General features: G+C 38.3%; 1 protein-coding gene across 2 annotated transcripts in view; it reads right to left on the reverse strand.

Moving 5' to 3' along the window:
• EPC2 (enhancer of polycomb homolog 2) overlaps positions 1-24,775 on the reverse strand; it is a 127,959-nt gene that overhangs the window by 35,563 nt on the left and 67,621 nt on the right. For both annotated transcript variants that reach the window (XM_019973010.2, XM_019972999.2), the window contains exon 3: positions 5,812-5,957. In XM_019973010.2, coding sequence (XP_019828569.1) covers positions 5,812-5,957 — 146 coding nt within the window. The remainder of the gene's footprint in view (positions 1-5,811; positions 5,958-24,775) is intronic.

Genomic DNA, 24,775 nt, shown 5'->3' on the forward strand with positions numbered 1-24,775 from the left:
GGGGCTTCGTAGCATAACTGGTAGCTCTGGGGACCAAGGGGAACAGTGCTGTGACATTGCATGTGCTTCAACTCTGGTCATTCTGCTTCTGATAAAATTTTATAACCTTCACTGATTAAATCAAGAACTTAATCTAATCCTGGAGTGGGGAGGAACATAATCTCTTTCCATCAACCCGAAGAATCATGGTGAATTGCCGATACAGTGTTATCAAAATAACACTGCTTCCTATCTTTCTGCAAGAGATGTCAGGAGATTAAAACAATGCCTCAGATTTTCTTCTCTTGGTGCTTCTTGCTCCTGCTAGAAATGTCCTGCCTGGTGGTTAAGCGCCCTCTTTATAGCTGAGGTAACAAGAACCCAATACACAGTTTAAACATCCTGACATTACTTTTCTGGGTTAACTGTATTTTCTCAGTCAACTGCTGTTTTCATATTGTTATATCGACTGAGCGACTGAACTCGACTGATGACCAACTTTTATTTTATTGGATAATTTTGGTTTTACTCATTCTGTAAAAATTAGCTTTAGTTATTCTAGGGCAACCAGTATCAGTGCCTCTCTACTATCATGGTGACAACATTAAATTTAACTGGCAAGATCTATATACAGATAAAATAGCCACAAATTAAACCACATGATTGAAAATCCACAAAAACAGAATCCCACTACTTTTATATCCTAAGATAAAAGTTCTGCCATTTAGCACTTCACCCACTAGAAAGCAGTGGAAACTACTATTTAATTGGCAAAGGGATCTGTGATAAATTTATGATTTCCAAGACAGCTCTGACTTACTTGACTTACTTATTTTGAGGGTAAGGGATGGGAGATAAAAATTATTCTTCTTTTAGACTGAATACTCATTGGAAGGACTGATGCTGAAGCTCCAATACTCTGGCCACCTGATGCGAAGAGCCGACTCATTGGAAAAGAGCCTGATGCTGGGAAAGATTGAGGGCAGGAGGAGAAGGGGGCGACAGAGGATGAGATGGTTGGATGGCATCGTCAACTCAATGGACATAAGTGAGCAAACTCAGGGAGAGAGTGAAGGACAGGGAAGCCTGGCGTGCTGCAGTCCATGAGGTTGCAAAGAGTCAGACACAACCGAGTGACTGAAAAACAACAGACTGCAACTAGCTCCATGAGAACAAAGATCATTTACTTTGCTTACATACAAAACTCAGCCTTCCCTGGTAGCTCAATGGTAAAGAGTCCGCCTACAATAAAGGAGATGCAGGGGACACAGGTTCGAACCCTGGGTAGGGAAGATCCCCTGGAGGAGGAAATGGCAACCCAATCCATTATTCTTGCCTGGAAAATTCCAGGACAGAGGAACCTGGCAGGCTACAGTCCATGGGGTGGCAAACAGTCAGACATGACTGAGCATGCACACATATACAAAATTCATGGTTTAGAAATTTCAATAAATGCATAAATTTAATATTTAATACACAAATGAATAAAACACATGTAAAAATTAATGCTTTTACATATAAAATAGCCAGTTAAGCAGTAAGTCCAACATTACTATATCAACTACCCAACAGTCCAATAACAAGTCTCAGTCCATCATTTGTGCTATCGGTTGTGGGTAAGATAACAAAGTAAACTTTAAGACAAATCCAGTACCTAAAGAAACTGACAATATGGGAATTAAGGTAAGAGACACAAATTAATAAGAGAACAACGTAAGAACTTCAGAACTGAGTATTAGTGCATGCCAGGCTTCCCTTGCCTTCACTCTCATCCCTGAGTTTGCTCAAATTCATATCCATTGAGTCGGTGATGCCATCCAACCATTTCATCCTCGGTCATTCACTTCTCCTCCTGCCTTAAATCTTTCCCAGGAATCAGGGTCTTTTCCAGTGAGTCAGCTTTTCACATCAGGTGGCCAAAGTATTGGAGCGTCAGCTTCAACATCAGTCCTTCCAATGAATATTCAGGGTTGATTTCCTTTAGGACTGACTGGTTTAATCTCCTTGCTGTCCAAGGGACCCTCAAGAATCCTTTTCAACAACATAGTTTGAAAGCATCAGTTCTTTAGCACTCAGCCTTCTTTGTGGTCCAACTCTCACATCTGTACATGACTACTGGAAAAATCATAGCTTTGACTATATGGACCTTTGTCGGCAAAGTGATGTCTCTGCTTTTTAATATGCTGTCTAGGCTGTTCATAGCTTTTCTTCCAAGGAGCAAGCGTCTTTTAATTTCATGGCTGCAGTCACCATCTGCAGTGATTTTGGAGCCCAAGAAAATAAAGTCTGTCACTGTTTCATTGCTTTCCCATCTATTTGCCATGAAATGATGGGATGGGATGCCATGATCTTAGTTTCTTGAATGTTGAGTTTCAAGCCTGCTTTTCCACTCTCTTCTTTCACCCTCATCAACAGGCTCTTTAGTTTCTCTTCACTTTCTGCCATTAGAGTGGTATCATCTGCATAGCTGAGGTTGTTGTTACTTCTCCCAGCAATCTTGACTCTAGATTGTGCTTCATTCAGTCTGGCATTCCACATGATGTACTCTGCATAGAAGTTAAATAAGCAAGATGACGATATACAGCCTTGATGCACTCCCTTCCAAATTTTGAACCAGTCTGTTGTTCCATGTCCAGTTCTCACTATTGCTTCTTGACCTGCATACAGGTTTCTCAAGAGGCAGGTAAGGTGATCTGGTATTTCCGTCTCTTTAAGAATTTTCCACATTTTGTTGTGATCCAAACAGTCAAAGGCTTTAGCCTAGTCACTGAAGCAGAAGTAGATATTTTTCTGGAATTCCCTTGCTTTTTCTATGATCCAATGGACGTTGACAACTTACTACTGGTTCCTCTGTCTTTTCTAAATCTGTACATCTAGAAATTCTCAGTTCACATACTGTTGAAGCCTAGTTTGAAGGATTAGGAGCATTACCTTGTTAGCATGTGGAATGAGTGTAATTTGAAAATGTAACTGTGATTTAAAAAAAAGCCAAAAAACAGAAGGTGGTAGTTTATTGAGAAAGACAGGCTCAAGTGAAAGGGCTCTTTTGGAAATAGGGCCCCTTGGCACATTTTTGGGCAAAAAGAAAAAGACTGAAGAAATGAGAGAAGAAATCATTGAAGATTGAGTATTCAAGGAACACATAGGTGCACAACAAAGAGTCAGAAATTTAGCAACTAAAGATAAGGGGTTTTAAAAACCCACAAGATCCTAAATTTTGGGAGTCACTGAAGAGAGAATGAATATAGTATAAGATCATCTGAAGTTAAGAGATTAAGTTTTAGAAAGATTAAACTTAAGGGTCTGTGGGTCTAGATGGAGAATCCATAAGGCAGCACAAGATGAGAAAAAAGAATATCCTGGGGCTTAAGAAAGAGGTCAAGGCTAAAGGCATACGTATTTTATAATACACACAAAACTCCGCAATGAGGTGATTAACCCCCAAATAATCAGGATATGAATACCAAGAACAAAATTTTATGAAACCTTAATGTTCACAGCAGTTGAATGAAAAGGGAGCCAGTAAAATAAAGTTAGAAGAAATGGTCATAAAAAATCATTAAGGAAACCAAAAGGAAATGATCTATATTTGAAAGACCAAAGGTGATGACAGTTTTAAGAAATGAGAGCTCAAATAAGACAAAAGGATGGGGGCTGAAAATAATCACGGATGCTGGCAACAGTAGTTTTCAATAACTTCATTGCAACAGTATCCACAGAATAGTGGCAGCAGAAGCTTTTGCCTCAGTCCATCTTTTATGTCTTTCTCTACCAATCTAATACCAGTTTAACCATAAACTTGATTCCTTGCCCTGGACTCTGGTATTATACTGCCTTGCAAAATAAGCAAATAAAGAAACCCATGAATTCCCAGATCAGACACTTGGAATAAGGTCTGGCTTTTGCTTGGTTCTATTTAATCTCTGGTTCTATTAATAAGACCAACTTTTTATTCCTATGGCAAAACCTTCACCTTCATCTTCTTTGCAGAAAGTAGATACTATTATGCTCTGAGAACCTAGTCAATTGTTTTATGGCCTGGAAATTTGCATGTGAGCAAAGAGAATTGAAATAGGATGATGCTGATTATCGTTGTTGGTCAGTCGCTCAGGCATGTCCGACTCTTTGCAACCCCATGAACTGCAGCACGCCAGGCTTCCTTGTTCTTTACCATCTTCTGGAGTTTGTTCAAACTCATGTCCATTGAGTTGGTGATACTGATTATAGTGGATAGTTAATTGCATTGTTGACATGTTTTTTGTTTATCCTGTACTCACTTAGATGGTAAGTTCACAAAGGAAAAGCCTCTATCACTTGTCTTATTCACTTGAACATTAAATAAATATTACTAACTGAATGAAAGAAAGCAAACTACAGAAAAAACAGCTGCAAGCTTCTGATGACATAATTTCAGCCACCATGAGAATTTCTGAGCAATCATGGAAAACAGTAGAAATAACACAAGTCTGATCAAGCCTAGGATTGCTAGGAAAATTTACACATAAAGAAGAAAAACTGAAACTATATCTGATGCCAGTGATCAAAATCCTAGGAAAACTGTGAGGACTAATTATAATGACTTTCACCTTGATGATTAAAACAAATTTCCAATAAGAAAAGACAACCTCTCAAAAATACAAGTAGAATTATTTTTCATAGAGGAGATCTTTTACTATACAAAACCTATTAATAATTCAGTCAAAATAATCCATCTTTTCTTTTTCTTTTTTTTTAAATTTTTATACAATTAAGTTGAATTTTATAAAATTCAGTTTTAATGCATTTTTTGGGTTAGTATACTTCATATTACTTTCCATCAAAATGAGTTGTGGGGAGACTGATAGGCTAAATATGCAGTGAAGTCATTCTACAATGGATAAGTGTGGGAAATGTTCTGAAGAGCTGGTAATACCTCAGGGATTTAAAGGACTAACTTGGAAGTCGGGAGAAAATAATGAATTTGTATAGTTAAACAAGTGAAAAGTTTTAACAGTCTAGTGTAAAAAGCTTATTTATATTAGTAACTTCTTACTGCATTAATAAAAATTAGCATATTAATATACCACATAGGCACAGCAACTATTACTTTTATTTTTAAAATTTAACTGTAATATCAATACATGCTCATTATAATAAATTTGGAAAACAAAGAAAAAGAACATAAAAATCACCAATAATTCCAGTACCTAAATATAACCATTGCTGGCATTTTGTTGCACATTCTTATTTTCTATGCACATGTAGAAATGCTTTAAACAAACCTTAGAGTTTTCCACTTTAGCAATTCTCTGTTCTGTTTTTACAGTCCTTGTATCATGTATAGAATGTTCCACTAAAGAAAATTCCTTTTTTTGTAAATAATTCTTTCACTTAAAATTTTCTATGTTATATAAATAAGCAAAACTAAAATAATCTTAAATGGTAAAAGCACCTTAATACAAATCTGAGCAACTTTATTGATATGAGATGACTACCAATGCAACTCAACTGAGCAAATTTAGTTACTGAAGTGTCAAAAAGACAGTTCTATGAAAAGGATCAAGAAGATATTATAACAATGTAACTAGTATTATTTTTATATCCAAACAAGAAAAAAGTCAGAACTGTACTTTTCATACTCTTATTCAAAGACAGTATGCTTAAGTATTTCTTGAACTGTCAAGGAATATTGTAAATAGAAATTAAAGGATCTTAGGAAAAGAAATTCAAGAGACAGTAAAATAATATAAATGACAGTAAAATGTAATATACTTAGGTCTAAATAAAATGCAAAATAAAACTGCTAATTAGATGAAATGTTAAGACAAGAGACATTTTTACAAGGTACAGTACCTGATTCGAACTGGCTTTTTCAAGTCTGTCAATCATAATTTCAAATTGCAAAGGCTTAATTTCCATCTTTCTGTTAAGTCTATTTAATAAGGTCTCATCTTCTGAGTCCATATCATAATCTGGTTGTTCATTGTCTAGATTAAAGGCTAGAAAAGAAAAAAAAAATCTTCAAACTCAGGAGAAATCATGGAGTTATATAGTGTTTATATTTGACCACAGAATACTCCCAAAGTATATAAAGCACTGACCAGAGTTCATAAGCAGACATAAAAAAATTGGTTTTAGAGATTTAGCTGAAAATAAATTTTAATTCATATATGATTTAAAGTTTAACAGAACACTAAAATAGCAACTAGAATTTTTTATTTTAAAAACAAAGGGTCACAAATATATATTAAAACATAAAACTAACAAATATATTAAAAAAGATAATACTTATTCTCATGGTAGTTTGGCAGCATAATCAGAAGTTATGGAACAAAATTAACAATCCAGAAATAAATTCAAGTACAAAATATATGATGAGAATGGCATTTCAAATTATTGGAAATAAAACAGACTTAAAAAAAAAAAAGAGGCACTCACGTGACAGACTAATTTTCTTTAAAAAAAATTTTTTTAACATGTGCAACATTATAGATGGATCTGAGGCACTATGCTAAATGAAATAAGTATAAGAAAGACAAATAATGTATGATTTCACTTTTATGTGGAACCTAAAAAAACCCCAAACTCATAGAAAGAGATCAGACTTGTGGTTACCAGAGGCAGAGGGTGGGATGAGGAGGAAACAGAAGGTAGAGGAGCATGAAAGATAAGGAAAAATTGCTAGGAAATTAAAATTTTCAAAATTTCACTTTGGGGGTACAGTTTCTTCTCTTGGCTGTTAGGCTTTATCACCCATTAACAAAGAGAACAACCAATATGGCAGGTTATTAAGAGTTATTGCTTGAAATATTCTTAGTGATGTGTGCAATAAATTTGCTATTTCAAATGAAATCATCTTTAAGGATTGTCTAGCTCTGAGAAGCTGAATTCTAAATTTGGCCAGAAATTCATTTCTGGGCCCCTGAAGTCAACTGCTTCTTTTTATGAACTGACAACAATCAGGATGAGGTACTCACTAACATTTAGAACAGACCCCCACAATTTTGAATGGACCCCATGAACAGTATGATAAGGCAAAAAGATATGACATTGCAGATGAGAGCGCAGGTCTGTAGGTGTCCAATATGCTACTGGGGAAGAGGGAAGAAACAGCTCCATAAAGAATGAAGAAGCTTCCAGTATCGTGCATTGAACCTGGACTGGCGACTCGTTTCATACATGATATTATACATGTTACAATGGTACAGAGAGGGAGGAGGGAGGAGGGTTCAGGATGGGGAACACATGTATACCTGTGGCGGATTCATGTTGATATATGGCAAAACCAATATAATATTGTAAAGTTAAAAAATTAAATTAAATTAAAATGTCAAAAAAAAAAAAAAGCAAAAACAACGCCCAGTTGTGGATGTGTCTAGTGGTGAAAGTAAAGTCTGATGCTCTAAGGAACAATACTGCATAGGAACCTGGAATGTTAGGTCAATGAATCAAGGTAAACTGGACGTGGTTAAGCAGGAGAGGGAAAGAGTAAACACTGACGTTTTAGAAATCAGTGAAGTAAAGTGAGCTGGAATGGGTGAATTTAATTCAAATGACTATTATACCTACTACTGTGGGCAAGAATCCCTTAGAAGAAACGGAGTAGCCCTCACAGTCAACAAAAGAGTCCAAAATGCGGTACTTGGGCACAATCTCAGAAACGACAGAATGATCTCCTTTGATTCCAGCAAACCATTCAACATCACAGTAATCCAAGTCTATGCTCCCAACTACTAATGCCAAAGAAACAAAAGTAGAACATTTCTAGAACTAACACCAAAGACATTCTTTTCATCACAGAGGATTGGAATGCAAAAGTAGGAAGTCAAGAGATACCTGCAGTAACAGGCAAGTTTGGCCTTGGCGTACAAAATGAAGTACGGCAAAGGCTAACAGAGTTTTGCGAAGAGATGCACTGGTCATAGCAAACACCCTCTTCGAACCACAAAAGAGATGACTCTACACATGGACATCACTAGATGGTCAATACAGAAATCTGCTCTAATTCAGGCTCTTAATGAAGATAAAGTATAGAATAGGCAAGAACTTTATTAACAGTATAAATTTTGAACAGCCTTTGAGGTTTGAAAAATCTCTAGCACATCCTATATCCCTCCTCATAATGAAGTCTCAAAACCACATTTTCCCAAGCCAGTGAAATATTTTTGTATCTTTTATAAATCCACTCCATTAACTTAAGGTATGTAGACCATGAAATTATGACAACTGGTTGGACTGTTATCTTTAGATATGAAAGACTAGTTATATTATGTACATGGAATTAATAAAATTGCCTTAATAGTGTTTTTCCACTGATTTCTCTGCCTAACTTGAGATAGTTAGAAAAATAGGTATTTAGAATGAAACCAGGAGTCATCAAAGTAACTGTTAGCCAAATCTCAATCATCTGTGACTGCTTTCCCACTACAAGATCAGAATTTAAAGACTTCCCTGGTGGTCCAGTAAATTCTGACTCTGTGCTTCCAATACAAGGGGCACAGGTTCAATCCCTGGTTGGCAAACTATGATCCTGCCACAGGGTGCATCCAGAAAGAAACAAGAGCAGAATTTAGAATGTGTGACAGATCAGATGGCCTGAAAAGCCAGAAATGTGTATTATCTGTCCCTGTACACAAAGTTTACCAACGTTTGGGGTAAACTCTACATATGTTGGCACTGACCGACTAAAAAACTTTCCTGATTATTCAGGACACATGGTCAGACCCACTCCTTATCCAGAACTGAGAAACTAAAGTTCTTTCTGGCTCCATGCCATCTTTTCTCTCAAATTTTCAAAGCCATGGAATGTGAGAATCAGACGAAATATGTCGTTCAATCTACCTCATTTCAGAGATGAAAATTTATTCCTAGAGAAGTTCTCAGGTCACGTCTCTCAGTGGCAGAAGCCGTCCTCAACTTCTTGAACCTACACTCAATCCTGACCTCAGGAGTCCCGAAACATGAATGTTCTGTATGGTGAGGGAGTCATATTAGAAAGTGAGCTTTTTAGGGACTTCCCTGGTGGTCGGTCCAGTAGTTAAGAATCCACCTTCCAATGCAGGGGATGTGGGTTCAATCCCTGGCCAGGAAACTAAGATCCCACATGCCCCAGAACGGCTAACCCAGCACCACAACTACTGAAGCCCAAGAGCTCTGCAGCCTGTGCTCCACAAGAAGCCCGCACACTGCAACTAGAGAAAGCGCCCACACTACAGTGAAGACCCTGTGCACTGCAGTGAAGACACAGCACAGCTAAGATAAAAAAAGAACTTTTTTTTTTTTAAAGAAAGCTTTTTCAAAAGGTCTAAATTGTTGGGAATCTCCTCCTTGAATTGAACTGGCAACCACCTCCAGTTGAACTTTCTATTCTTTTAATTTATTCCAACTCTAATGCAAGTCAGAATGAAGAACGTGATAAAATGAAACATAAGCAGTGTACAGAATGAGACTCAGCAGGTAAGGAATCCCACCTGCAATGCAGGAGACCCGAGTTTGATCCCTGGGTAGGGAATATTCCCTGGAGGAGGAATTGGCAATCCACTCCAGTATTCTTGCCTGGAAAATCCCATGAACAGAGAGGAGCCTGGTGGGCTATAGTCCATGGGGGGTCACAAAGAGTCAGAAACGAGTCAGTTAGCACCTAAACAGACATCAGATTCATTATATTCTCTGCAGCCAAGATGGAGAAGCTCTATACAGTCAGCAAAAACGACCTGGAGCTGACTGTGGCCCAGATGATCAGCTCCTTACTACAAAATTCAGACTTAAGTTGCAGAAAGTAGAGAAAACCAATAGATCATTCAGATGTGACCTAAATCAAATCCTCTATGATTACACAGTAGAGGTGGCAAACAGATCCAAGGGATTAGATATGGTAGACAGAGTGAATGAAGAACTATGGATGGAGGTTTGTAACACTGCATAGGAGGCAGTGACCAAAATCATCCCAAACAAACAGAAATGCGAGAAGGTAAAATGGTTGTCAGAGGAAGCTTACAAATAGCCGAGAGAAGAAGAGACGTGAAAGGCACAGGAGAAAGGGAAAGATATCCAACTGAATGCAAAATTCCAGAGAACAGCAAGTAGAGATAAGAAAGCCTTAAGTAAACAATGCAAATAAATAGAGAAAAACAACGGAATGGGAAAGACTAGACTCTCAAAGAAAATTAGAGATACCAAGGGAACATTTCACGCAAAGACAGGCACAATGAAGGAAAGAAAGGGCAAGGACTTAACAAAAGCAGAAGAGATTAAGAAGTGGTGGCAAGAATACACGGAAGAACTACACAAAAAAGGTCTTCATGACCAGGATAACCACGATGGTATGGTAACTCACCTACAGCCAAACATCCTGGAGTATGAGGTCAAGTGGGCCTTAGGAAGCATCACTACAAGCAAAGCTAGTGGAAGTGATGGAATTCCAGCTGAGCTATTTCAAATCCTAAAAGATGATGCTGTGAAAGTGTGACACTCAATATGCCAGAAAATTTGGAAAACTCAGCAGTTGCCCCAGGACTCGAAAAGGTCAGTTTTCATTCCAATCCCAAAGAAAGGCAACGCCAAAGAATGTTCCAACTACCACACAATTGCACTCATCTCACATGCTAGTAAAGTAATGCTCAAAATTCTCCAAGCCAGGCTTCAACAGTATGAGAACTGTGAACTTCCAGATGTTCAAGCTGGATTTAGAAAAGGCAGAGGAACCAGAGATCAAATTGCCAACATCTGTTGGATCACCGAAAAAGCAAGGGAATTCCAGAAAAATATCTACTTCTGCTTCATTGACTAGGCTAAAAGCCTTTGACTGTGTGGATCACAACAAACTGGAAAATTCCTAAAGAGATGGGAATACCAGACCACCTTACTTACCTCCTGAGAAATCTGTATGTAGATCAACAGTGAGAACTGGACATGGAACAACTAACTGATTCAAAATGGAGAAAGGAGCATATCAAGGCTGGATACTGTCACTCTGCTTATTTAATGTCTATGCAGAGCACATCATGTGAAATGCCCAGGCTGGATGAAGCACAAGCTGGAATCAAAATTGCCAGAAGAAACATCAACAACCTCAGATATGCTGATGATATCACTCTAAAAGCAGAAAGCAAAGCGGAACTAGAGAGCCTCTTCATGAGGGTGAAAAAGCTGGCTTAAAACTCAACACTCAAGAAAACTAAGATCATGAAATCTGGTCCCATCATTTAATGGCAAATAGATGGGGAAAATGTACAAAGAGCGGCAGATTTTATTTTCTTGGGCTCCTAAATCACTGTGGACAATGACTGCTTGCTCCTTGGAAGAAAAGCTATAACAAAACTAGACAGGGTATGAAATAGCAGAGACAGCACTTTGCTGACAAAGGCCCATGTAGTCAAAGCTGTGTGTGTTAGTCGCTCAGTTGTGTCTGACTCTTTGCAACACCATGGACTGTAGCCCACCAGGCTCCTCTGTCCACGGAATTCTCCAGGCAAGAATACTGGAGTGGGTTGCTACTTCCTTCTCCAGGGGATCTTCCCGACCCACAGATTGAACCCTGGTCTCCTGCATTGCAAGTGGATGCTTTACAGTCTTCTGCATTCCAAGTGGATGCTTTACCGTCTGAGCTACTAGGGAAGCCCATAGTCAAAGCCGATTACTGGTTTTTCCAGTAGTCATGGAGAGTTGGACCATAAAGACAGCTGAGTGCCAAAAACTTGATGCTTTCAAACTATGGTGCTGGAGAAGACTCGAGAGTCCCCTGGACAGCAAGATCTTTTTACCAGTCAATCCTAAAGGAAAACAACACTGAATATTCATTGGAAGGACTGATGCTGAAGCTGAAGCACCAATACTTGGGTCACTTGATGTGAAGAGCTGACTCACTGGAAAAGACCCTGATGCTGGGAAAGACTGAGGACAGGAGAAGGGTCAGCAGAGGATGAGATGGTTGGATGGCATCACTGACTCAACAGACATGAGTTTGAGCAAACTCTGAAAGATATCTGAAAGATAGTGGAGGACAGAGGAACCTGGAGTGCTGCAGTCCATGGGGGTCACAAAAAGTTGGACACAACTGAGCGACTGAACAACAACCATAGTTTCACTTTCATTAACACTATGAAAACTATACACATCTCTGCTATAACATGATATGAGTTTCTAAAAAAAAAAATCCTCTATATGTACAACTGTACATCAACAATAACAGGCTTATGTAAAGTCCATATAACTTATCAGAATCCAAAGAAACCATAAACATTTTAACAGATGGTCATGTAAGTGACTTAGAATAGCTGGCTACTACCTCAGTTCAGTTCAGTTCAGTTCAGTCGCTCAGTCATGTCCGACTCTTTGCGACCCCATGAATTGCAGCATGCCAGGCCTCCCTGTCCGTCACCAACTCCCGGAATTCACCCAAACTCATGTCCATTGAGTCAGTGATGCCATCCAGCCGTCTCATCCTCTGTTGTCCCCTTCTCCTCCTGCCCCCAATCTCTCCCAGCATCAGAGTCTTTTCCAATGAGTCAACTCTTCGCATCAGGTGGCCAAAGTATTTGAGTTTCAGCTTTAGCATCACTCCTTCCAAAGAACACCCGGGACTGATTTCCTTTAGAATGGACTGGTTGGATCTCCTTGCAGTCCAAGGGACTCTCAAGAGTCTTCTCCAACACCACAGTTCAAAAGCATCAGTGCTTCAGCACTCAGCTCTCTTCACAGTCTAACTCTCACATCCATACATGACCACTGGAAAAACCATAGCCTTGACTGGATGGACCTTTGTTGGCAAAGTAATATCTCTGCTTTTTAATACGCTATCTAGGCTGGTTATAGCTTTTCTTCCAAGGAGCAAGTGTCTTTTAATTTCATGGCTGCAATCATCATCTGCCATGATTTTGGAGCCCAAGAAAATAAAGTCTGTCACTGTTTCCATTGTTTCCCCATCTACTGGCCATGAAGTGATGGGATTAGATGCATGACCGTCATTTTTAAATGTTGAGTTTTAAGCCAACTTTTTCACTTTCCTATTTCATTTTCAACCAGAGGCTCTTTAGTTCCTCTTCACTTTCTGCCATAAAGGTTGTGTCATCTGCATATCTGAGGTTATTGATATTTCTCCCAATAATCTTGACTCCAGCTTGTGCTTCATCCAGCCTGACATTTCACATGAAGTATTCTGAATAGAAGTTAAATAAGCAGGGTGACAATACACTGCCTTGACATACTCCTTTCCCAATTTGGAGCCAGTCCATTGTTCCATATCTGGTTCTAACTGTTGTTTCTTGACCTGCATAGAGATTTCTCAGAAGGCAGGTAAGGTGGTCTGGTGTTCCCATCTCTTGAAGAATTTTCCAGTTTGTTGTGATCCACACAGTCAAAGGCTTTGGCATAGTCAATAAAGCAGATGTTTTTCTGGAATTCTCTTGCTTTTTCTACGATCCTGGTAGCTTATGGACTTCCCTGGTGGCTCAGTTGGTAAAGCGCCTGTCTACAATGAAGGAGACCTGGGTTCGATCCCTGGGTCAGGAAGATTCCCTGGAGAAGGAAATGGCAACCCACTCTAGTACTCTTGCCTAGAAAATCCCATGGATGGAGGAGCCTGGTGTCCATGGGGTCACAAAGAGTTGGACACGACTGAGCAACCTGACTTTTTCACTTTCATTTTCTATGATCCAATGGATGTTGGCAATTTTTTCTCTTGTTCCTCTGCCTTTTCTAAATCCAGCTTGAATATCTGGAAGTTCTTGGTTCTCGTAATGTTGAAGCCTAGCTTGTAGAATTTTGAGAATTACTTTGCTAGTGTGTGAGATGAGTGCAATTGAGTGGTAGTTTGAATATTCTTTGGCATTGCTCTTCTTTGGGAGTGGAATGAAAACTGACCTTTTCGAGTCCTGTGGCAACTGCTGAGTTTTCCAAATTTTCTGGCATATTGAGTGCTGCACTTTCACAGCATCATCTTTTAGGATTTGAAATAGCTCAGCTGGAATTCCACCACTTTCACTAGCTTTGTTTGTAGTGATGCTTCCTAAGGCCCACTTGACTTCTAATTGGAGGATGTCTGGCTCTAGATGAGTGTGATCACACCATTGTGGTCATGTGGGTCATTAAGATCTTTTTTTGTATAATTCCCAGTTTTATATTATATAATTATAGAATTTTCACTTAAAGGGCTTTTTTTGGGGGATGGGCATGGCAAGATAAAGTACTTTCATTTTTTAATGTGGTAAAATACATGTAAGGGAGAATTTTTTATTTTCTTAACCAGTTTTAAGCATATAGCTTAGTGATATTAAGTACACTCACAATGCTATGCAACCATCACCATCATCCATCTCTAGAAGCACCGGAAGGGTTTCATAATTTCCTACTACTATTTCTTGCTCAAGCTGCCAAAAACATGAAGCAACTTAGAAAGGCAGAAAGCGAAGAGAAACTCAAGAGCCTCTTGAAAGTAAAAAAGGAGATGAAAGAGCCAGCTTAAAACCCCAAATTCAAAAAACTAAGATCATAGGATCCAGTCCCACTACTTTAAGGCAAACAGATGGGGTAAAAATGGAAAAAGTGACAATACTTGATTTTGGGGGGGCTCCAAAATTACTGCGGATGGTGACTACAGTCATGAAGTTAAAAGAGCTTCCTCCTTGGAAAAAAAGCTATGACAAACCTAGACAAAATATGAAAAAGCAGAGATCACTACGCTGACAAAGGTCCATATAGTCAAAGCTATGGTTTTTCCAGTAATCATGTATGGGTATTAGAGCTGGACCACAAAGAAGGCTGAGAGTTGAAGAACTGATGCTTTCGAATTATGGTGCTAGAGAAGACTCTTGAGCGTTCCTTGGACAGCAAGGAGATCAAATCGGTCAATCCTAAACGAAATCAGTCCTGAATATTCTTTGGAAGGACTGATGCTGCAGTTGAAACTCCAATACTTTGGTCACCTGATGTGAAGAGTTAACTCACTGGAAAAGATCCTGATGCTGGGAAAGATCGAGGGGAGGAGGAAAAGCAGGGGACAGAGGATGAAACAGTTGGATGGCATCACCAACTCAATGGATAGGAGTTTGAGTAAACTCTGGGAAATAGTGAAGGACAGGGAAGTGTGGCGTGCAGCAGCCCATAGGGTAGCAAAGAGTCCAACATGACTGAGCAACCAACCAAGTACTGTGTAGAAATAATACCTATTTCCTACACATACCAGAGAAATAGTTTACAGAGTGAATCAACAGATGTTTGTAAAACATATAAAATCCTGGTTTAGCATGAATTCAACTTATTAAGTGTTTATTTAATGGGTCAGGTAGAAAGCTAGGTATAATAACCAGAGATAAACAGAGGAATCTCTGTCCACAGTTCCTCATTTTGAGTATGAAAATATTACACTTGTAAACACTCCTGTATACAAAAAGAACTTCCTGTCTCTCAAGGTTTTCCTCCCAAACACACATATCTGGTGGTCAATGCTTAAACATTGTTTCTGTGGGTATGTTTTTTAAAAAGTCATTATTTTATTTCTCCTGCAGTATGTCCCAAGTCTCACCCACATCTGGTTAGTTCCAAAATTATTCAACCTCAAAACTGGTCCAGCAACACAGCTGCCTGAAGATGAGCCTGGGAACTGTCAGAGACCTGCTGAGGTGTTGTAGGGCATGGGCCATGTCCAGAGATGGAAATGTGGAAAGCAGTCCCTTCCAGTACCACTCAGCTCCATTTTTGCCAAGCACCTTGCTCAGACAGGACTCAGAACATTGTTTGCCTTAACAAAGTATTATGCTCCATCTTTGAATTACATGACCATTGCCCTGCTGCTGCTGCTAAGTCGCTTCAGTTGTGTCTGACTCTGTGCGACCCCATAGACGGCAGCCCACCAGGCTCCCCCGTCCCTGGGATTCTCCAGGCAAGAACACTGGAGTGGGTTGCCATTCCCTTCTCCAATGCATGAAAGGGAAAAGTGAAAGTGAAGTCACTCAGTCGTGTCCGATTCTTAGCGACCCCATGGACTGCAGCCTACCAGGCTCCTCCGTCCATGGGATTTTCCAGGCAAGAGTACTGGAGTGGGTTGCCATTGACCATTGCCCAGTGAATGTCTTTTCTGTCCTCTGATTTAGAAGAGGGGTATGGCTGTATGTCCTGCTTCTTTTGGATACTTATAGTAAAGAGGCTAACTTGTGTACATATTTCTGAATTTTAGTTCTTTGGAAGGGATTTACACCACTGATGGATAGCATGTGCTTATTTCCATTTCAAATGAGTAAACCCTTTTAAAACAAGCTTGGCCGTATCCCTCATGTTCTTCTTTTCCTACCAGAAATAATAATTACCGGGTTATATGGCTCTAGGAAATAAAGAGAAAAAAGGCCATACTGCTATTAAAAAAAAACAGTGACCAGAGAATACACTACCAATATTCACAAATACATCATATACTGAGAAATCTGAAAACGAATTGTGAAGGAGATGGAAACATCTCATATATTATCTGCTAACAGGCTCAATGACGCAGTCTGGACTAAAAGATTAGGACTGTACCCTACCATATTTGGGCATGCTTATTCAGAAAACATCATTAATATGAAGATTCCCTGAAGAAGCACTATACACTGGTCAACTAGGTACATATCCTCACTTTCAACAACTTGGAGAACACCCTACAGATATGAAGACTAGAAGGCTCTGCGTTTCTTCTTTCCACAGAGCACAGAGTACTGGGGATCTTGTAAAACAATGGGTAAACTAGGGTCATCTGTCTGGTCTACAGTACATCTGATAATAAGCTCGTATGCACCAAATCGTAATGAGAAACTGCACTGTGCTTATCAATAAGCACCAACATTTGGTAAACTCCCAAGTCTCACTCCACACAGTCCCTGAGCCCCAAGGGCAAAAGCTGACTCCTAAGAAGAAAATTTACAAAAGCAGTCAAAAAATTTACAAGAAAGGAATAGGGATACTCAGATTGTTTCCTGAGTCCCCCTCTCCCAATTTTAAAAATCTATGGCAACTTGTCAAGAGGAAAACTAGAATAAACAAACATATGCTCGGAGATCTAGATGCCAATTAGCTTTATGACTCAAGTCATATAGTAGTTACTCTTTGCTGGTAAAAATCTTAAAAAGTAATAGTTTCTAAGGGGAGACGTAGACCAGAACCCAGATGTTTAATCACATAATTACATAACTAAATGGTTACCCAAGCAATATTTCATAAAGTAAATATTTCAGCGTCATAAAATCTGGGTAATTTTCATTTTTACAGGTTTTTTTTTTTTTTAGTACATTTTGACCACCAGGGTTATATTTAAAAGCAAGACCAAAAAAATTTACAAATAACAAAAGCTACATGATATCTAGATCTAATACATCAGAAAAATGAGGTTAAAAATGGTGGTGAGTTGAGCACAGGTTTCAGGATCTCAACTCATAGAGTTCAGTGATTCTTCCACTATAACTATAATAAAAAGCTCCTTCATGGTCAAAAGGAGATAAATTAAAAGACTGTTTTCTGTTCAGCCATGGACTTAAATGCTTAAAATAATACATTACAAGCATTTAATAGCAAACAATAAAAAGATTTATTTACAAATAAATGCAAGTTGACTACCATGCATGTCAAACAAGTTATTGTGGGCCCAGTGCACCAGGCACTCAAGGATTTGTTAAAAACAAACATTAAAAATTAAAATAAAAACAAACTCTTATAAGACTTCCCCATTTAAAGTTATTTTACATTATGAAAAATTTCAACAGTTACTTATGAATTATTGATACTTTTTTAATGTTAAAAGAAGCAATATTATACAAAGCTCCTATTTTCATCCATGTTTCAAATTTTCTGAATGCTTATTTCTGGACTATTTGTCAATATCCAATCCCTCTGATGCAAGCAATAAAGTAAGACAGAAGGACCAGTACACCTTATTTTGTAAAGGTTCGTCTTTTAACAGTAACACTTGTAAGAGTGTCATTCACTTAAAAATTCTGATCTACCTCTTCCTCCAGCTCTGCATTTCCTTTCCTATACAATTTCCAAAATTATGTTTTTTAATCCACTGAATCCAGTAACAACAAACACTGACTGTACAACATGTGTAACAGGCTCCCTTCTAAATTAAGATAGATAACAATACCATAAAACACAGGATAAGTGATGAAAGGTAATTCCAGACTGAGAGAGTAGCAGGAAAAAAGCGAATATGCTTAACTACAAAATATATTGATTATCAATGATGAGTTTGGCTAGTAGGCTAGACGATTACAAAGCACTTTCAAACAGTAGGACAAAAATTCAAAACCATATGACCACTGAAGTTGTAAGCATATATATAAAATGAACATATGAAGGGAAAAACATAGGCACAACACTCTTCAACATAAATTGCAGGAATATCTTTTTTGATCCGTCTCCCAGAATAATGAAAATAACAAAAATAAACAAATGGGATCTACTTAAACTCAAAAGCTTTTACACAGCAAAGGAAACAAACAAAATGAGAAGCTGACCTACAGACTGGTAGAAAATATTTTATGGATGTCCTTAAAAAAACAAAAATAGAGCTACCATATGACCCTGCAATCCCCACTCCTGGGCATATACTCAAAAAGAAAACATGATCTGAAAGAATACATGCACCTCAAAGTTCACTGCAGAACTGTTTATAACAGCAAAGATGGAAGCAAGCAAAATGTCCATCAACAGAGGGATGGGTAAAGAAGATGTAGTGCGTATATACAACTGAATATTACTCAGGCATTAAAAAGAACGAAATAATGCAATTTGCAGCAACATGAATGGACCTAGAGATTGTCATAGTGAGTGAAACAAAGCAGACACAGAATGAGAAACATTGTATGACATCCCTTATATGTGGAATCTAAAAAGCAATGATACAAATGCACTTATTTACAAAGCTGAAACAGACTCACAGACTTAAGAAACTTCTGGTTGCCAGGGGAGAAGGATGCAGGGAAGGGATAGTTAGGAGTTTGGGATGGATATGTACACACTGCTATATTTAAAATGGGTAACCACAAAGACATGCTACATAGCATGTAGAACTCTGTTCAATGTTATGTTGAAGCCTGGGTGGGAGGGGAGTTTGGAGAATGGATTCATGTATATGTATGGCTAAGTCCCTTTGCTATCCACCCAAAACTATCACAAAATTGTTAATTGGCTATACTCCAATATAAAACAAAAATATTAAAAAGTATATATATATTTTTAACGTAGAGTTGATCAGTTTCACAAACCTAGCATCAGCAGTACTACTGCATATCTAAATGCCAGTGAAATGGAAGCCAGTGTATACTAACATAGGCTCTGACCAGGTAGATCTATGAACTAAGAAGTAGTTGGAATAAATCATCTTCCTAAGATCACACATACCTAACTCTAAGAAGCCCAGGAATCTGACAAAGGCTCACAAGCCTCTCTTTTACTTTATTATTATCAAAGACTTTAAAACAGTGCTTCTCAAACTTAAGCACTCACCAGAATCATTTGATTGAATCAAAGATTGCCGAGCTTGCATGACTGAATCAAACAATTTCGGACACAGCAGATCTGAAGTGGGGTCTGTGAACACGTTCCGAAGTGATGCTGAACGACATTCTGCAAACCTCTAGATTATAAAACTTTACTTATGCCTAATGTGAAATACGATGAACTTTTATTTCATCATAACTTTTATGAAATTCATGTATTGTTAAAATCCTCAGGCTTCAAATTACTTTCAAAGTAAGTTAATGACAAACTAGTACATTTCAAAGTTCAGAGGCAACCCAAGCACCAACCCAGTCCTTTGCTTGGAGCTCTCCAAGGTTCTGATAACTTGCAAACCTAGCAGTTCTAAATGTTGTACCAATAGATCATACAAATGTTAATTAAGTCAGAATTCTTGACTTTGCTTCTCTGAGATTTTCTACTGTTATAAGACTTGACCAGAGACCTCATTTACACTTTCTTCCCAATGTACAAAAAAATAAAATGAAGTGCAAAAGCATCCAAGGCTACTTTCTACAAGATAACATAGTGATCCAAATCCATCCACCAGCTGATTTATTCTAATAAGTGTTCTAGGTTTGTATCATACTTAAGATTATTTGGAGAAGGCAATGGCAACCCACTCCATGGAAAATCCCATGGATGGAGGAACCTGGTGGGCTGTAGTCCATGGGGTTGCGAAGAGTCAGACACGACTGAGCGACTTCATTTTCACTTTTCACTTTCATGCAATGGAGAAGGAAATGGCAACCCACTCCAGAGTTCTTGCCTGGAGAATCCCAGGGATGGGGAAGCCTGGTGGGCTGCCATCTATGGGGTCGCATAGAGTTGGACACGACTGAAGCAACTTAGCAGTAGCAGCAAGATTATTCATTCCTGTAGTCTTTTTGCTAATAGCCAACAAATTACATTCCTCTCCCACTCTGAAGAATTCACATTTCATATAAACGACAAGTATTACTGGTGAAAACTGGTAGCAATGAGCTACTTTCATGAAACTACAGACCATGAAAATGAGTAAGGGGGTACTTTGAAACTTTCAGGTAGAGATTTTCATCATTCGAGAGGGAAAAGAGCCTAATGATGTTAGAGAAGACCTAAGGGATGTGATCAGAGAAGGCAATGGCACCCCACTCCAGTACTCTTGCCTGGAAAATCCCATGGACGGAGGATCCTGGTGGGCTGCAGTCCATGGGGTAGCTAAGAGTCGGACACGACTGAGCGACTTCACTTTCACTTTTCACTTTCATGCACTGGAGGAGGAAATGGCAACCCATTCCAGTGTTCTTGCCTGGAGAATCCCAGGGACGGGGGAGCCTGGTGGGCTGCTGTCCGCGGGGTGGCAGAGTCAGACACGACTCAAGTGGCTTAGCAGCAGCAGCAGCAGCACGGCATGTGATAGTTGATTTTTTAAAAAAAGTCAGGTGTATCAAGATAATGATCCTTTTATTCTCTCAAATTATGCTTTTTCTTAGTCTTCCCTTATCTCTTCCTTCAGATTCTTCCTCCCTTGTTTTCTAATAACTCAAGAGACAACTGGATAAGCAACAGTTCAGGACATGAGAATGCTAATGAATCCTAAACATATGAAAAGAACCTCAACCTCATTTATAAGAAATCTAAATTAAAACTACACTGAGAAATCAGAATAAAGTCTGTGTGTTAGGTAATACTAGATGAGAGGTATATAGGAACACTTTGCCACAACCTTCCTGTAAAAACTAAAATTTTTCCAAAATCAGAAGTTTATTAAAAAAAAAATACTACATTGAGGTGTATTATCTAGTACCTACTGAACTGCTAAAATCAGAAAATTCAAAAGCAGTCTTTTGACAAGGATATGGGGAAATAAGCTCTTTCATACCTTGCTAGAAGACATCCAAAATAGTATTAACCCTTACAGAGGGCAATTTGACAACTTCTGTGAAGAAAAGATATAATTATACTTTTATGAAATTCTTTATATTCATCATCATTCACTAAGTCAATAACTGTAATAACAGAAGACTAGAAACAATCCAAGTTTCCTTCCATAAGAAACTGGATAATTAACTGGCACATCTCAAACACAAAGGACTATTTATGCAGCAGCAAAAAGGAGTGGGGACACACTCTCCATGCTAATATAGGATAATTCCCAGACCACACTCCTATACACACATACACACAACATATGCTATAGAGTACATACAGTGTGCTAAATTTTGTGAAAGAAGGGGTATAAAAATATAATTTCCTATGTATGTGAATCTGTATCACAAACTCCTAAAAATTAGATAGGCTAATAAAAGTGATTACTAATAAAGGGAAGGTGACTCAGAGTAGAGAGTAGATAGGGATGAGGTTGTTTTTGTATATCTTTTATTTTGGAAACTTCTAAATGCATTATCTATTTAAAAATAAAAATCATGTTACTCCATGACTCTAAAAATAATGTTGTGTTCTAAGAAAATATTCTGGGTCAGTGAACCCTATGTACTCATATTCTCCCCAAGATTCTTCAATTCAAACCTCTTATTTTTCTTATTCACTTTCAGTCAATCTTTCAACCAGTACAGTACATCAGCAAAAAACCTCACTCAAGACCTTTGGGTTCATACAGTATCTTGGCTTAATCAGTACAAACTAATCCTAAAATTAAATGTAATAAATGAGTAAGAACACACATTCTATTAATATCTAATAGTGTAAAATAATAAACAAGTCACAGAAAAAGAACATATGTCTCTAGCCCACTAAATGGATAGGAACTTGAGAAATTAAACAGCAGTATTCTTATAAACAGACTTGTTTTAATGTTAGCAAAATATTAACTGGACTAGGAAATAAACTCAATATACAGAAGATATTAGAAGGATTTAAAATAGAAATCTTAATAGACCTGAAGAAAAATCCAAATATATAAAACACGAGTTAGAAAGAAAGACATAATTTCCTTTACAAAAAGAGATTCTTTAAAGAAAATGTCACCAAATATTCTTTTCAAAAATCATCCCTATGGTAGATATAAAATACCATATTTTAAAATATAGATTTTAGATTTCAAAACATACCATAATAACGCAATAATCAAAACAATATGGTATTGACATAAAGACCAATGGAACAAGGAGCCAAGAAATAAACTGTCATGTAACATATGACCAGATGATCAAAAAGGGTGCCAAGACGGAATGGAGAAAGGATAGTCTCTTCAACAAACAGTGTTGGGAAAACTAGAAATCCACATGCAAAAGATGAAGATGGATCCTTATCTTACATCATATACAAATATCAACTTGAAACGCCTAGAAGAAACAGAGGGAGAAAACTTTGTCACAATGGATTTGTCTATGATTTCTTGAATATGATACCAAAAGCACAGGCTCCAAAAGCAAAAAGAGACAAATGTGACTGCATCAAACTTAAAAAGTTCTGCATAGCAAAGAAAACAAGCAAAGGAAGAGTGAAAACATGGAGAAAATATTTGCAAACCACATGTCTGATAAGGGGTTAACAACCAGAATATATAAACAACTCCAATAACTTAAACAAAAAACTACAATCAGACTTTAAAAATGGGCAAAGGATCTGAACAAACAATTCATCAAAAAAGATATACAAACAGCCAACAAGCATACTAAAAGATGCTCAATATCACTAAACATTAGGGAAATATACATCAAGACTATAAGGAGAGGTCATCTTACCCTCACTAGGATGGCCACTATTAAAATATAACAAAACACAAAAGAATTACACTTGGTGTGACAATGGAGAAATTGGAACCCTTGTGCACTGTTGATATGATAGTAAAACAGGTGTTCCCACTGTAAAAAAAAAAAAAAATGTTCCTCAAAAATTACAAGTAGAACTACCATGTGATCCAGCAATCATCAGTTCAGTTCAGTCGCTCAGTCATGTCCCAGTCTTTGCTACCCCATAAACTGCACCATGTCAGGCCTCCCTGTGCATCACCAACTCCCGGAGTTTACCCAAACTCATGTCCATTGAGTTGGTGATGCCATCCAACCATCTCATCCTCTGTCACCCACTTCTCCTCCTGCCCCCAATCCCTCCCAGCATCAAGGTTTTTCAAATGAGTCAGCTCTTTGCATGAGGTGGCCAAAGTATTGGAGTTTCAGCTTCAACATCAGTCCTTCCAATGAACACCCAGGACTGATCTGCTTTAGAATGGACTGGTTGGATCTCCTTGCAGTCCAAGGGACTCTCAAGAGTCTTCTCCAACACCACAGTTCAAAAGCATCAATTCTTCAGCGCTCAGCCTTCTTCACAGTCCAACTCTCACATCCATACATGACCACAGGAAAAACCATAGCCTTGACTAGACGAACCTTTGTTGGCAAAGTAATGCCTCTGCTTTTTAATATGCTGTCTAGGTTGGTCATAACTTTTCTTCCAAGGAGTAAGGGTCTTTTAATTTCATGGCTGCAATCACCATCTGCAGTGATTCTGGAGCCCCCCAAAATGAAGTCAGCCACTGTTTCCACTGTTTCCCCATGTACTTGCCATGAAATGATGGGACTGGATGCCATGATCTTTGTTTTCTGAATGTTGAGCTTTAAGCCAACTTTTCCACTCTTCTCTTTCACTTTCACCAAGAGGCTCTTTAGTTCTTCACTTTCTGCCATAAGAGTGGTGTCATCTGCATATCTGAGGTTATTGATATTTCTCCCGGCAATCTTGATTCTAGCTTGTGCTTCTCCCAGTTCAGCACTTCTCATGATGTACTCTGCATATAAGTTAAATAAGCAGGGTGACAATATACAGCCTTGACATACTCCTTTTCCTATTTGGAACCAGTCTGTTGTACCATGTCCAGTTCTAATGTTACTTCCTGACTTGCATATAGGTTTCTAAATAGGCAGGTCAGGTGGTCTGGTATTCCCATCTCTTTCAGAATTTTCCCCAGTTTACTGTGATCCACACAGTGAAAGGCTTTGGCATAGTCAATAAAGCAGAAATAGATGTTTTTCTGGAACTCTCTTGCTTTTTCAATGATCCAGCAGATGTTGGCGATTTGATCTCTGGTTCTTCTGCCTTTTCTAAAACCAGCTTGAAGATCTGGAAGTTCATGGCTGACCTATTGCTGAAGCCTGGCTTGGAGAATTTTGAGCAGTACTTTAATAGTGTGTGAGATGAGTGCAATTGTGCGGTAGTTTGAGCATTCTTTGGCATTGCCTTTCTTTGGGATTGGAATGACAACTGTCCTTTTCCAGTCCTGTGGTCATTGCTCAGTTTTCCAAATTTGCTGACATACTGAGTGCAGCACTTTCAGAGCATCATCTTTTAGATTTTGAAATAGCTCAACTGGAACTCTGTCACCTCCACTAGC

The sequence above is a fragment of the Bos indicus genome, chromosome 2, assembly GCF_029378745.1.
Source record: "Bos indicus isolate NIAB-ARS_2022 breed Sahiwal x Tharparkar chromosome 2, NIAB-ARS_B.indTharparkar_mat_pri_1.0, whole genome shotgun sequence".
NCBI classification, from domain to species: Eukaryota; Metazoa; Chordata; class Mammalia; order Artiodactyla; family Bovidae; genus Bos; species Bos indicus.